The sequence below is a fragment of the Lygodium microphyllum genome, chromosome 26, assembly GCF_053477565.2.
Source record: "Lygodium microphyllum isolate KBCC chromosome 26, Lygodium_microphyllum_v1.1.10, whole genome shotgun sequence".
NCBI classification, from domain to species: domain Eukaryota; kingdom Viridiplantae; phylum Streptophyta; class Polypodiopsida; order Schizaeales; family Lygodiaceae; genus Lygodium; species Lygodium microphyllum.
Window position 1 is genome coordinate 38,845,119 of NC_141160.1, and position 15,901 is coordinate 38,861,019.

At 42.8% G+C, this 15,901-nt stretch overlaps 1 protein-coding gene across 2 annotated transcripts in view; it reads left to right on the forward strand.

Moving 5' to 3' along the window:
- LOC148013164 (uncharacterized) overlaps positions 1 to 15,901 on the forward strand; it is a 154,678-nt gene that overhangs the window by 97,269 nt on the left and 41,508 nt on the right. For both annotated transcript variants that reach the window (XM_087667761.1, XM_087667760.1), the window contains exons 3-4: positions 12,087 to 12,153; positions 12,248 to 12,294. In XM_087667761.1, the coding sequence (XP_087523887.1) occupies positions 12,087 to 12,153; positions 12,248 to 12,294 (114 nt within the window). The remainder of the gene's footprint in view (positions 1 to 12,086; positions 12,154 to 12,247; positions 12,295 to 15,901) is intronic.

The following is a 15,901-nucleotide window of genomic DNA, read 5'->3' on the forward strand; positions in this document are numbered from 1 at the left end:
TGAGGATGTTGGTCTTCATGTGGTGGTGAGAACCATGTGGATGAAAATGATGAAGCATCGCTACTAGAAGAGAGGATAGAAGTCATTGCCATGATAGCATCAAGAGAGATACTACATGATCCGTTGTGGGAGGGGAAGCTTCCATGCTAGTAGAAGAGCAAAACTCCAAGTTGATGGAACCATGAAAGGAATGGCACTCATCTCTTGTCTCCAGCTCAGAAAGGACTGGTGCAAGCTTGTATATTAGCCCTACACTGAAATACAAACCCTGCAAAAAAGATAAAAACTTGCAAGCATAGATGTAAGTAGTGAGACACTCCGAAAATCAAAATTGAAAGTAAAATAAAAGAAAGCAAAGCTAAGTGCAATGCAATGAGCATGTTATTATATAGCGAGAGTCTAAAAAGAGAAAGGCTAAGTGTGTGGCCACCATTGCATAGGTTGAGGTGGGGAAGTGGTCCTAGAAGATGCAGCGGATATTCTAGGAATGGATGCGTAAAGTGCAGTTGGTGAGTTACTAGCAGACCAATTAGCCAATCCTTAAGGAGTAGTGAAGGAGATAGGTTGTTGAGGCTATCCGTGTGCTATATACCTAGTAACCGCTATGGCAGATGGAGTAGATTTGTAAGCACAGATGGAGTAGATCGCAACAGTCTACTATGGTTTTTGAGGAGGAAGACCTTGTGCCTTGGTACGACACTCCTCGTCCACATTGGCTTGCCTCTGCATCTTACGAGTTCTTGCCACTGTTGGTTTTCCCTCTCGAAGAAGAGAGAACCAATCCTCGCCCCTTTGAATGGATGTGTGTGGTGGACTTTTTGTGGACTGGATTATGTAGCCTTGCATAATACAATTACTGACACTCAAACTCGTAGAAGGTCGGTAATCTAGGTAGTGAGATAATGTGTTAGATAAAATCGAAGTATTTGTTGGGCAACTTGTAGAGCGTGACTTGATTGTCGTCTAACTTTGGGAAGCCAGTAGTAGCAAACTTGGCGAGTAACCGTTGATATTCAGCCAACTTGACTTTCAAATCATCCCCTTCCTTAATGGAAAACTCCTGAAGCTCAAAATTGAGATTGATACATTGAGTGCAATCTCGAGCCGCATAGCGGTCAATGAGATGACTTCAACGCTTAGATACGAGGGAGAAATGCTGTAATTGAGAGTGAAACTTAGGAAGCAACCCTTGCATTAACTCAAAATTGGTTGTGGCATTGCGGGCTCTCCATTGACTGATGTGATCAGGGTGAGCTAATTGAGAGTCTGGCACAGGCTCAGTACACATGATGAGTTTCCAAAGTTCCTGAGATTCGAGCACTTGTTGCATGAAGTTCGATCAAGTGGTGAAATTTGACCAGTTAAAGTAAGTCTTATCCATGAAGGCATTCTTGGCCATTGCAACAGGAGTGGTAGTGCTAAGAGATGGAGAAGGCCTGTAATGGGGGTAGGGGGGGATAGGGAGGATGGAAAAATGGAGTGAAGTACACTTGGGAAGTAATCCCAAAGTGTCCACTATGCATACGAGAAGTGTGCATAGTAGATCCAAATGTGGGCAAGGGCGAATTGGGTATGGGCATGGTAACCGCCTGTGGAGTCCATGGTGGAGAGATAGGGACAGGAGGTTCAGTGGATGGAAATCCTTGCATAGGAGTGACCCGAGGGATGTGTGGCGATAGTCCATTCATGTGGGGGATTTGTGAGTGTCCAAGGGTAGTGAGGGGGATGCCTATCAGAGCCATCCCAGAGTGGAATGATGTGGTAAAGTGGGGTAGGTGGAAGGTACAATGTTAAAGGGTGGCACTTCCCCTAATGATTTACCAAGAGGTGGAGTGAATGGAGGGTAGGTAGATGGTGGGATAGAGAAAGAGAAAGTGTTAGGAGCGGAGATGGAAGATTCAATCCCTAGTATGCTTTGAGTGGAAGTGGAATGTAATCCAAGGTGTTGGAATGAAGATGTGAGTAGATCAGAATGTGAAGAAGATAGTGGTGGGATGGAAGGGAGTTGAGAAGTGTGGTTTACTTGCTCAAATGAAATAGATGGTAGAGACATACCTGATAAAGGGTATCTGCTTCGAGAGAGCCTCCTCTATTAAAGTTAACATATTGAAAACCATGCGGTTTCTGCACACCAAAAGGAGAAGCAAGAGAGTGTTTTAGCTCATGAGACTTGAAAGGATTATATGAAAGTGACATAAGGCTTGGTTGAGATAAAGGAGATGGATCGTTAGATCTACTGAATGTTGTGGCCCCTCCAAGATCAGAGAGATGGCCACTCTCACCAATCGGTCTAGATGGAGTAGTAGCACTCATTGGAGGAGTGTAAACTGAACTATACATGATGCGCAAGTACTTCTCAAACTCTTCATCTGTAAGATGGCCAAAACGAGAAAAAGAAGATGGTAAAGGTTGTTGGGAAAAAGGCTCGGTTTAACCTCCGTGTATAGTACACACACATTGTACATGAATGTACCCTTACATGCCCTCAGTATAAATACATTTTATTCTTTGTGTACCAACACATCGTTGGTACACTCATATCGAATCGTACTCGACTTTGCTCTCTCACTCTCTCTAGCCGTCACACTCTCACGCTCACTCCTCTCCTCGAACTTCTGTCCCTCTGCAGCTAAGCTTCTCAACAACTGGTATCAGAGCAAGGTTCTGTATGTTTCTTGATGCGCAGACGATTGATAGCTAACAAAAGACGCGCAGCTTACAGTCGCAGGTGAACAGCCTAGGCGACAAACAGGTAGCTTGTAGGGCAGGTTCAGCGGGGACCAGGCGGACTGGTCGCGACGTTTGACAGGCACTGGCGGGCTTTAACAACGCAGTAGTCGTGACGTAGGCGTACGCAGGGGCACCAGGCAGTTATCAACATGGCAACGGGTAGTGAAGGCCGCGGGTCGACAGTAGACAGGCCATACGACCTGCCTGACGGGTCAACGGACCCCCACGTCAGGTTTTTTTAAAAATAAAAAAATTTTCCCTAAAATTTTCAATCACCACTTATACTTGGCCGGAGTCAGGTCACAAATCTGTGTAAATCTAGCTCGAAAATTTGGGGCTTCTCCCAGATTTGACATTGTTTATGCCTGTGAGTGATTTTGAAGTCAAAAATTGTAGACATGGCGTGTGGTGACCTCAATTATATTTGGGGATTTTGTCAAATTAGTCTGAATTTTGCTCTTTTGAGCAAAATTTCTTGACATTGGATCCTAGAAATTTGGGGCTTTTCATGTATTGGCAAAGTTTTACTCAGTTCGGTTAGATTGGCTGACATTTATGCGATTTTGGACTTGAAATTTTGGGTATTTGTGTAGCATTTGGTAAATTTCTATATTTTTTTGCTCGTGTGGTGGCCGGTTCATGTACAAACAGCAGAGATTTATTGTTGGTTGAGAAATAACAGCAGTGTACTTTTGTTGGTTCAGCTTGTGCTTTTGTAGTTTAGTGCATTTACTCGTGTGTTCGTGATAAAATGGCTGCAACTTCTTCTAGTTCAGACATCAAGAGTTTGATGGAAATCAAACGGTTTGATGGTCATGGCTTTGACCTTTGGAAAGACCGTATGCACGGCATGTTGTCCTAAAAGATTGTGAGGATGCTTTGCAGGAAGATAAACCTGCACTAATATCTGATGCAGATTGGGCCAAAGTAAATAAAAAAGCTGGGGCTTACATAAAGATGGGTGTCACTGATGACATCTTGACAGACATTAAGGGTTTAGATACAGGTTATGCAATATGGGAAAAGCTGAAAACTACCTATGAGATCACCCCACCTGTTAATCAGGTGCACTTAATGCGCACGTTGGTGAATATGCGACTGGATGAGTCAAAGCCTGCAGCTGAGAACTTGAGTGTATTTATAGGGATTCTAAATCAGCCCAAAGATGCAAATTTGGACTTTGATGATAAGTTGAGGGCAATCTTTTTGATCATGACACTGCTCGACTCTTGGGAGACCTTGGTGGTTTTACTCAGGAATAACTCCAATCTCTCATATGATGGGGTGAGGGGTTCTATCTTGAATGAAGAAATTAGACGTACGTCTAGGGGAGAAGGTAGCAACTCAGCTTACAATGTAAGAGGCAAGGCTGTAAAGAAAAATGCAAATGCAGGACACAGAAACAGGAGCAAGAGCAAAGGAAAGGAAAAGAGTGACATTACTTGCTATCACTGTGGTCGGAAGGGCCACAAGAAACCTGATTGCAAGTATTACAAGAAGGAACAAGCGAGAGAAGAATGCAGGAGATAAAAAGAAGAAGGAAGATAAGATAGATGCATCTGAGGAAACCAAAGGCAAAGAAAAACCCAATGTGCCCCCTAGTATGGTCATAGAGGAGCTTTCAGATATAGAGGTTGATGTATTATGTGCAGTTGATTATGATACCCTTTTATATCACATGCAGGATATGCAAACTACCAAGGCTAATGTGATTGATACACTTTTGTGAGTTGATGATGGTGTCACTCAAACTTGGATTGTAGACTCTGGTGCCTCTTTCCATGTAACTCCTTGCTTGGAGTCTTTTGCTATGTTCGATGCAGGTAGTTATGGAAAGGTGTATCTTGGAAATAACCATGCTTGCAGCATTGATGGGATTGACACTGTACGCTTGTCTTTAGACATTGGGCAAGAGCTTGTGTTGAAAGATGTCCTGGCATCAAAAAGAGTTTACTATCTGTTGGTTAGCTGGACTTGCATGGCTACACCACACTATTTGGTGGTGGTTTGTGGAAAGTGAAAAAGGGTTCCATGCTGATTGCAAAAGGAACCAAGAAGGGCACTTTGTATTGTTTGCACTGTAAAGCCTTGAATGGCAAGTTTCTTGCAGTTGCTGAAATTTGTAGCCACTTGGAGTAATGGCATTAAGAGATTAGGCCATTTGAGCCAAAAAAGGACTTGATGTTCTTACCTCTCTAAAGAGGGTTCATGGAAAAGGCTCTAAACTTGACTTTTGTAATGAGTGTCAATTTGGAAAACAAATAGAAAATTCATTTTACTCTGTTGTCTCTCGTAAGTCCAATGTCTGGGACTTAGTGCATTCTGATGTATGTAGTATGCCTGTGAAATCGTTGGGTGGTGTTGCATATTTTGTCTCCTTTATTGATGACTGTTCCAAGAAGATTTGGGTATACTTGCTGAAAAAGAAAAGTGAAGTGTTTGCTGTTTTTAAAACTTTTCATGCATTTGTAGTCCTTTTGTGACTTGCATGGAATTAAGAGGGAGCTTACAGCCCCTTATGGCCCTTCTTTAAAAAGGGCGACTGAAAGATATAAAGGACTTTATGTGAAAGGGTGAGGTGCATGTTGTCCACTGCTAATCTCCCTCATGAATTTTGGGAAGAGGCACTCAAAATTGCGGTTCACATTTGCAACCGCTCTCCAAACAGGTCCTTAAATAATGGCATCCCTGAGGAGGTTTGGTCTGGCAAATCGGCCTCATATGACCATTTACTCATATTTGGCTGTGATACTTTTGTGCATGTTAGGGATGAGCTGAGGAATAAACTTGACCCAAAATCCACCAAAGGCATTTTAATGAGCTATGGTGATGAGTGTGAATTTGGCTACAGAGTGTGGTTACCTCAGTCCAAAAAAATTATTCGCACCCATAATGCTGTGTTTAATGAGGCAATATTGCTGAAAGGTACTTTAGCCTCTAATGAAGATATGAAGAAGGTCAAATTTCAGAGTTTGAAGCCACCTATTACTTCAGAAAATGAGCCTCATGGTGCTATACCATAGGCTGAAACTGATGATCAGCCGGTTATTTTTGAGCCAGGTGATGATGGACAGCAAATAGGAGCACAAGGACGTCACGGACAACAAGATAGGCTTGCTGATTACGAAAATGGAGATGCTGGTAATGAAAATGAATGTGCTATATAGCATGAACAGCATGCTGAAAATGGCTTACAGCAGCCAATAAATGCTGAAAATAATATACCTCCAGATGTAGACCCAATTCCTGAAAATGTTGATCATTGGGTACGTAGGTCTACGCGCGTAAGAAGGCAACCACATAGGTTTGATCCCTCATTGCATTCTGTTATGCTTACAGATGAGGGTGAGCCTCTTACGTACAAAGAGGCCAAGTCATGTGAGTTCAACAATAAGTGGGAGCTAGCTATGCAGGAAGAGATTAAATCTCTATATGCAAATGTTACTTGGGATCTTGTGTCTTTGCTGAAGGGAAGGAAGCCACTTCCAAACAAATGGGTGTACAAAGTAAAGACAGTTGATGGGAAACCCAAGTATAGGGCAAGGCTAGTTGCCAAAGGTTATGCACAAAAGAAAGGGTTTGACTTCCAAGAGGTCTTCTCACCTGTTGTGAAGATGACTACTTAACGTGTGCTTTTTGCTCTTACTGCTGTTTTGGATTTAGAGCTATATCAAATGGATGTAAAAACAACTTTCTTGCATGGTGACATTGATGAGGAAATCTACATGAAACAGCCTGAGGGCTTTGTAGTTCCTGGGAAAGAGCAAATGGTGTGCAAGCTAAAACGCAGCATGTATGGGCAGAAACAAGCACCACGGCAATGGTACAAAAAGTTTGACACTTTTATGCTATCTCATGAGTTTACATGCAGCCATGTAGATCATTGCTTGTACATGCAAAAGGGATACAGATGGCAGCCCCATCATACTTGCTTTGTATGTGGATGATATGTTACTAGCTAGGAAAAGAAAGACTAGCTTGGATGCTCTAAAAAATAAGCTGAAATCAGCTTTCTCCATGAAAGATTTGGGGAATGTAGAGCATATTTTGAGCATGAGTATTCGCGGAGATAGAATGCAGAAATTGTTGTTTTATATCTCAAGAAAAGTACATTGGAAAGGTACTGGACAGATTTAACATGGCTGAAGCTAAGCCTTTTGGGGTACCCTTACCTCCTTACCTTAAGCTTAGCATTGCCAACAGCCCAAAAGATGACTTGAAAATAGATGCTATGAAAGGAGTCCCTTACGCATCAGGTCGTGGCTCTCTTATGTATGCTATGGGTGCTACTAGTCTAGACATTGCTCATGCAGTGGGAGTTAGTAGGTTTATGTCAAATCCTGGAAAAACACATTGGGAGGCTATCAAGTGTATTCTTCGATACCTAAAGGGTACACAAAGAAAGTGTATTTGCTATGGGTAGGGTGCAGTTAGTTTGCAGGGTTATTGTGATGTAGACATGGCAGGTGACTTTGACACTTGTAGGTCCAACAACGGGTATGTCTTCAGAGTTGCTGGTGGGGCTGTGTCTTGGTGCTTCAGGTTACAAAATATTGTTGCACTTAGTACCATTGATGCTGAATACATATCAGCTATACTGAAGCTTCTAAGGATGCTATATGGTGGAACAGACTTGCAGAGGATCTTGGTATGTTTATGGGTATTGTAGTTTTGGGATGTGATAGCTAGAGTGCTGTGTATCTGGCTAAGAATGCCATGTATCATTCACACATAAAGTATATAGATGTGCGATATACTTCATCAGAGAGATTCTAGAAGATGGTCAAATCACATTGACCAAGATCAAAACACAAGACAACCCTGTAGATGTTCTGACTAAAAGTCTAAGGAAAGCTCAGCACGAGCATTGCATACGACTCGTGGGAGTTGGTTAGAGGTTCACATCGGACCTTTAGGTGGGGGGTATTTGGGATAAAGGCCCGATTTGACCTCTGTGTATAGTACACGGACATTGTACATGAATGCACCCTTACGTGCCTTAAGTATAAATACATTTTATTCTTTGTGTACCAACACATCGTTGGTAAACTCATATCAAATTGTACTTGAATCTACTCTCCTACCCTCTCCAGCTGTCATACTCCAGAAGGTGTGTTTACCTCCTCCTTGAGACCATAATACTTTCTCAAAGCCTCCAACGATGGAGAAGCTTGATAGGGCGTCATAGGATCTGAAGAAGGTGCGTGAGACATTATGAGTTAAAATCGAGTCATGTGTGAGTCTTGCACAAAGACTAGCCTCCACAATCATCGTGGGATAGTCTTTAGAAGTGCACTGACTCTGATACTATGTAAAGATATGGTAGGGTTTGCACTGAGCAAACACAGTATGTACCACCAAGATTGAAACAGAAAGACTCAGACAAAGACAAGCAAAACTCAAACCCTAAACGCAAAGCTCAAAACTCAAACACAGAGGCAATCACAGAGAGAAGAAAGTTTGAAGTGAATGAATGCTGTAAGTGAATGTAAGAGTGTATAGAATGCCCAAGGGCAGAGTAATGCAGGGTCAGAGAGTGACATCCAATGGAGATGGATCCGAAGTGCTTTCACCACCAATTGGAGTGTTGGAGTGTGGGAAACACCGAAGGTTGATCACCAGAGTGTCAGGGAAATGAGGCGACTATAGGAGAGGTGTTTGTTGATGTAAATGGCTTGCTAGACAGCAAAAACGCAGGTATTGCAGCAGTGACCCAGCCGGAGAGATGGCAACAGCTTGTCACCTAGCACTAGATGCTGGAAATGCATGTTGATCAGGTGCCATGATGATGCAGTAGATAGAGACCTCCAAACAACAAGGTGATGGCTGAAAACAGGCCGCCTAGGGCTAGACAGTGATGGGCTGTAGTCGGTGATGGCTAGATAGCAGACGGTAGGTGGTTGATGGCTGAAATCTGCATGGTAGAGTGAGAAACCTGCACAAAAGGATAAGGTTGAATTCTAGGCAGCGCGTCTATTTATAGATGTTGAAGGGTGCCCCAATAAATTAGGGTTTTGAGGGACCATTGAAACTTTCTCGAACTGCGCACCAAATTTGCGTTTTTCATTAAATAAGCGTGTTTTGGGGCTGGTTAAAAATGCTAATCAGATGTAAAGTGTGTATTAGCTCAACACATACCATCTTGTATTTTGACATGATATCAGAGTAGAGGTGCTCAGAGAGAGAAAGATCCTCTTAGTTAGAGATTGGCAACACTTTCAGATTCCCCCTATTTCCATTGCATCATCGGGAGGTACCCTCATCTTCTTCTCCCCCCCACCCTCCCTTTATAGGTTTGACACATGAATGCGACTTCTCCACAAATAGAAGGGCAAACTAATAGGTGCTCCTCCAGTGGCGGCAAGAATGGTTATATCACCAAAGATTGTCATCAACCTTTGCTCCCTACCCCATCGGAGTATATGCATCTACCTTCCAGTACTCCTTATGCCACCTCACCATTTTGGGTGACAGATCGTTTTGCATTGGTTATGAGAGTTTTATGCTTAAGGCAATACATGAGTGAGATAAGCATCCCTTATTCATATTACCTTCTTTGTCCATGTGAATATCTTCCAATTGTTTATGCAAGTAGACAATGTGAAGATATGCTAGGGTTTGATCGAGGAAATGCAGCATGTATGACTACAATTGAAACACAAAGACTTAGATATAGTAACAAGCAAAACTCAAACCCTAAATGCAAAATGCAAATGCAAAACTCAAAACTCAAACATAGAGACAAACATAGAGATAAGAAACTCTAAAGTGAATGAATGCTATAAGTGAATGTAAGAGTGTACATAATGTCCAAGGGTAGAGCAATGGAGTGTCGGAGAGTGACGTGCATTGGAGATGGATCCCAAGTGTTGTGACCACTAGTCGGATCGATAAAAGGCAAGGAAAATAGCGAACATTGATCACCAGAGAGTTAGGAGACTGAAGGGACAGTAGTGGATGATGCCTGATGATGCGGGCAGTACCAAAAAGTTGCAAATGCAATAGTAAGAGAACCGCCAAGAGGAGGAGGACGAGCACTACTTGCCGCATGGAGGAGAGAAGGGCCAAACACAGACTGTAAATTGTTGCCTAGTGCAAAGGAAGGGCTTTCACTCGATGCTTGGGACTATAGAGTCCAAATGCAAGTAGCAGGAGGGGCTAGGGATGACAGGGATGTTGATTGCAGCTGGAGAGAGGGTGCCAGACAGTGGGCAGAAGCAATGGATGAAGATGACAAACACTGGAGGAGTTGTGGGGTCGAACCACCACGTGGATGAAAACTGTTGGTTGAAATCTGCACAAGGAGTGAGAACTTGCACGAAAGGAATGAGGCTGAATGGTGGTCAGCCTGACTATTCATAGATGTTGAAGGGTGCCCCAAAAGTGCACCAATTTTGCGTTTTTCATTAATTAAGTGTGTTTTGGGGTTGTTTAAAGATGCTAATCAGCTGTAAAGCGTGTTTTAGCTCAACACACAACTTGCGCTAGAGTGTAGCAAATGTGGAAGCGTATAACAAGACTGAAAGAAAGTTATGAGCATGGAGAGAAGAAAGCTGAAGATTGCAAAAGATAAATGCTGAATAATGAGGATAGACATGTACAAAGGCTATGAGAGTATGTCAGCTGCAGAACTGTTAATCTACAGACATTGAATCTGAATGTGGCCAAGGGCAGGTTGGCAATAAATAGCCAGAAAAAATGCCAACAATATGACCAGGTCGGCTAGTTTTTAGTGGCCGACTGACTGCTGATCAGTCTGCTGCAAGAATATAATAATAATAATATTAAAACTGCTGTGATGACTGCCAGGCTGCCATGTGGCAACCTGCCCAATTGCCCAAAACTGAATCTTGAATGCTGACGACTGCATGAAACCTGCCCGACCTGCTCCAAACTGCATGAAAACTGCCCTAATCTATCCTAACACTGCCCATATCCATAATGGAGGTGCCTAGATCTCTAACAACTTGCACTTCATTGCATGCTTGGTAAAAGGAAGCAAGCTGTTCCCATGCTTACTTTGCTGTCTTGCATGATCGGGCGTGGGGAATGATGGCTTTCTTCACTAATATGGCAAGTAAGGATTGCTTGGGCATTGCATCTGTCCCATTGAATTTGCCTTCGAGTGGGAGCTGGTGTAGACGAGTCAACATCGTGAGAGGCACCTCTTGACATGAAGGCGGAAGGTGGTGCCTGTGTATGAGAAGCCTGCCTTTGCTTAGTGCCAAATACCATATTCCATAGATTCTTTGTGATGAGAACATGCCATAGCATGTATGCCCACATGAGGTAATTGGTGCTGTCGTTGATGCCAAGCATGCCCAATAGATAATTATTATTGCCTGCCATGAGTGCAAATTGACATATAATATTTATGGAATGAAGAGAGAGAAATAAACCCCTGAAAAGAGAGATGTCGTACCACTTGAAAGGATGAGATGTTGGCTGCTTATTGATGCTGGGAAATATAGAAACAATAAATTTTCCCTTGCTGGTTTGGAGCAGTGGAGAGAGGAAAATATGCTCAAAATTGAAAATTAAAACAAATATTATGTTACTTGCAACAATAGATGACAAACAACAATGTGCTAGAATTAGTGGTTGAAGGTACACCTCCAATTTTTCTTCAATCTCACCGGGAAATTTTGGAGCTTTTGAAAATTTTGGCCAAATTCATTAAAATCAAGGCCCAGTTTGGCATTTGTGCGATATTGACCACTGGGTAAAAGTTCACAAAAATGCTTCAAATTCTCCTCAACTTCCTGGCCAATTTTGGGCCTTTACCTCCTTCCGCTTCCTTTCCATCCAAAATTTGAAGCTTTTGCCTCCAATGAGATCATTCCACTGCTCTAGGTGATTTCTGGGTCTTTCTTTGGTGAATTCCCCCAATATTGAAGACAACTTCTTTACTTCAAGCAGATTATTGGGCAATATTATTTATTTTTGCTGCTGTCCACATCTTCAAAGCATCACTAGCCTAATATCAGATTATAAGAGATCAATAAAAGCTTTAGGGTGCTGGAAATTTATTACCTTCGGAAGCTCCCCTTAAGTTGAAATGTAAAGGCTTTAACCTCTTGACTTTCCCCGTGGATTTTAACATAATCTAGACTGAAACAAAATATAAAAGCGGTGCATGTGACAAAAATGCAGGTGAAGATGGAGGGTTTCTCCACACCTTTCTGTTTAAGGTCTTTGTGGGCTCTTTGTGGTGTTTGTATAACGATTTTGTGAAACAATAGGTGGATAGGCATTAATATTTTTTCAACAATGGTTTTGTAAGTGGCTTGCAATGTACATAGCAGAGTAACTCTCAAATGGTTGGAGACATGTCATTAATTATTTGTATACTGCAGCTTCCCAATGATATTCAATGGCACTTCATAGGCCATTTGCAAAGCAACAAAGCAAGAGCACTTTTAGGTAAGTTTGTTAGCACTTTTAAAGCTTACTGTGAGTTCACTCTTACCCAATATGCTTCACTAATGATAGTCTAAGGATGTTTTAAAACTTGCAGCTGGTGTTCCAAATCTTTACATGGTTGAAGGAGTTGACAATGTTAAGGTAAAGTTTCTATCTATTTCTTCTAATTAGCAACATCGCACTCGAGTGCGGAGAGGTCTCCGTCATGCTGAAAGCAAGATCAAGATCACTAGTTGTTGGCAAGGATTTGTCTCTAAGCTGCAAGCTTCTGACTGCAATGAGGGACATAGATGTATCCACGTAATTGTTTGGATAAATGTTTAAGTTGTTTGGTAGATAGAAGATTAAGAGAACATCTTAAAAGTTACATAGAAATCTTTTTTGCACACCATCTCCAAAAAGTACTCCACCTTCCTTCATAGAAGCTCCATTGGCCACCTTTCTAGAGCTCTATGATTCCACACAATAAGGCTCCCAGAAATGACATTGATTTGAGAAGCAGTCATGAAGAAATCCCAGCATAATACCGATACACAAAAACTAGAGAACTTAAGCTCAAGAAGAATAAGGTACCCTATCCCTCCAAGCAATCCCAGCATATGACCCAAAGTATCTCTTCATCCAAGTAATGACACCGCCCTTTCTTACCTGTTGGGACAATGTATGCAACCATAGGTCTTATCGAGATTGAGCATAAAATTGCACTCGGAGGCTCTTGTCACTCATTCTTTTGACCAAGGGTCACTAATATAAATGCTGCTAGATATATTGGCAATGGCTCCCCATGAAATTGCAATGGGGCAATGCACTACTACAAAATTCCTTGAATATGAGTGAGGATTCACCCAATTGGATAAATGCATCCCACTGGACTCCCCTCCAAGGAGCAAGATAGCTTCATTCTCCTGCAGTATCTTGGGGCTTGAGGATTGGCCTTACAAGATCCTGTAATGCATTAGTTGGAGGAGTATATTGTCACAGACATTCTATCATTTGAACTTCATTTTCTTACTTAGAAAAACTATCATACAATTTCTGCTCCAGATTCAAGCCATTGGGTCATAGCAGTGTAGTACTCAATATTTTATTCCATTATATTCTGATTGTAAGCCCTACCATTTTGTGGGTGGAAAACATTTTGAACTCGATCTGTTTTCACTGTTAAGGGCCATTTTTTGGGTTGTTTGCATTTTGGGCCTCCCTATGTTCTCCTTTCTTGTACATGATGTGTGCATGCATGATAAAATGAGGAGTGGTTTCACAAAAAGGAAAGTGTGTGCATTTGTGCATGGGCTGCTATTGGCCCTGGTTCCTCTTGGGGGAATTTTCTCTCTCATTATCACTTTCAAGTTTCATCCTTGAAGAAATTAGATAAATTCAAGGGACAGAATGATTAAGCGAGGGTCCCCAAGGTGAATGCAAAAATATTGAATGAATATGAAGTGTCAAGTGAGCCTATAAATAGCAAACTGATGAAAGCTTTCCAACCTTTAATATCATAAATTGGTTGAGCTGAAATGCATGAAATGGCTGGTCCTAAAATGGATCCGCCTACTAAGGTATAAAGTGTGGGAGAAAAATCTGAAACACTCAGTGCTGTGATATGCTCTCAACACCCATTCTCAGTGACATATTGAGGAACAAGAAACTGAATGCGTTGAGGGGCCACACATGAGTCTATACAAGAAGAGAGAGATAATATACAAGGTCCCTGCTTGACCAAAGAATTGATACAGCTGATGGAGGGCTAACTCCAACTTGGTACAAAGAGAATAGGGTGGTAGAATGCTGCCATGTCAAATAGGAATGAAAGCCTCCAGTAGGTTGGAGAAGAATGGAAGCATGAATTATGAGATTTACAACCACATGGTGCAAGGATTGACAGCTGCCTCATTGATGACCACCTGGAGACTCTGCAGTGCCATCCTTCCTTGCTGTACTCCTGCCTTGCTTGCTCCTCACTACCTTCTCTTTTGTCCTGCTTTTCTCTTCCTGCTGCCTTGGTGTCTGATCCAATCCAGACAGCGTCATGCGCTGTTCCTGCCCTCTTTTCCATCGCCCAACACTTACACTACCACCATGCTTTGACACCTTGCCTAACTTCTCTTGCTGCCGAACTGCCTTTTTGCCGCGTGGACTCATAGCACCATCCTGCCACTTAGCTCCGCCTCCTAGCTATCTGCTGAGCCTGCTGCTGGTGAGCCCCAACTCTGTTTCACAGGAGCTCCCCTTTGTCAAGCTTGGCAAGGACAGGCTCTTATGCTTCCTGTTTTCCATAATGGCCGCCCTCCACTCTTTCTTTTCCATCTCTCTAATTTTTCCATTCTCATAGGCATTGGAGTTAGTGAGAATGGTTCAGACATGCATTTAGTCCAAGACAGTACAACACATGAAATGGAAGGAGCAAGCAAGTCTTTTCATCTCTCTTAGGATTTAGGTGAAGGTCGTTCCTCCCCTGTGGCATTTGCTTACTCCCCTTACATGACCATGATGGGCAGCAAGTGTGGCCAGCCTGTTTTTCCTCTTCTTGGCAGGTGTTTTAGCCAGTTGGGCTAGGTGGACATCATCTATGTGGTTGGACAGACCTCGGTAGCCATATTTTGACTTGGCAACAGCAGTTTGAGTGGTCAGACCTGCATTGAATGCAGGTTGGCCATCTTCTCTACGTTGACCTATTTATTTCCAGCCCCCACTCCACTTTGAGCATCACATCATACAGTCCAGCCTCCCTCATCATCATCGTCGCCATTCTGTCTCTTTCCCTTACTCATGCGTCTCAGCTGCATGAAGGGGTGGACAGGGTGCAGCCTAGTATTTTGTGTTGCAGTCAGATTTGTTCGCTCGTTCACACTTTGTTTACTTTGTCTCTGTTAACAGATTAGGCAGTTTATGACTTTAGTCTGTGCATGATCCAGTGGGTTGGGCAGTTTTCTTCCAGGGTGTGATGTGGTTGCCTGATTTAGGGGTGCCTGTTTATGGCTAATTGCAATATTTTGTGCTGGCTGACTTTATTGTTGTGATGCCAGATTTCTGGCCAACCTGATCATACTGATGGCCTATTTATAGGCTGATGACTCCCTCCTCCAGTCATTCATTCTGTAGACTCCATTACATGCAGGTCTTGTCGTCTTCTGAGCAGCCTTGGCTCATTGACAATGGTGCATTGAGTCCTATGACTCCATGAGGTGATTTATTGCCAGATCTCTGTCCGTCAGAGGGTATCATCATTGCTAGTGACGTTTCTTTAGTGCCTATTAGTGGTGTTGGCACCTTGCCTTTGTTTCTAACAGTGCATCAAGCTCTGTTTTTGAGGCCCTATATGTTCCAAATTTGGGCTTCCCTCTTCTCTCAATTTCTGGCCTTCTTAGACTCGGGACCCGTGTTGTCTTCACCGGGCCAACTGTTTTTGTTGATGATTCTTCTACAAGAGCCACTTTTGTGACAGGTTGGTTGGAGAGGGGGACTATCTATGCTCCATTCCCCTTCCATTGTGTAGGGCCCTTTGAGGCAGCTTTCTACAGCCGTGCCCGTTCTCGATTATGCACCCATATGTTTCATCCCATCCCCACCATCTTCTTTGGTGGTTCCCTCGTATTTCTCATTCCTTTCAGAGGGGGATGATATTGGTGATGTGGCTGTGGATTTCTTGGCCCTTTGTGTTTCAAAGGGGGCTTCCTAGGGTCGTGAGGAGTTTCTTCAAGGTTTCCACTCTACTTTGGGCCTTTTCTTTATGCGGCGACTTCTATTC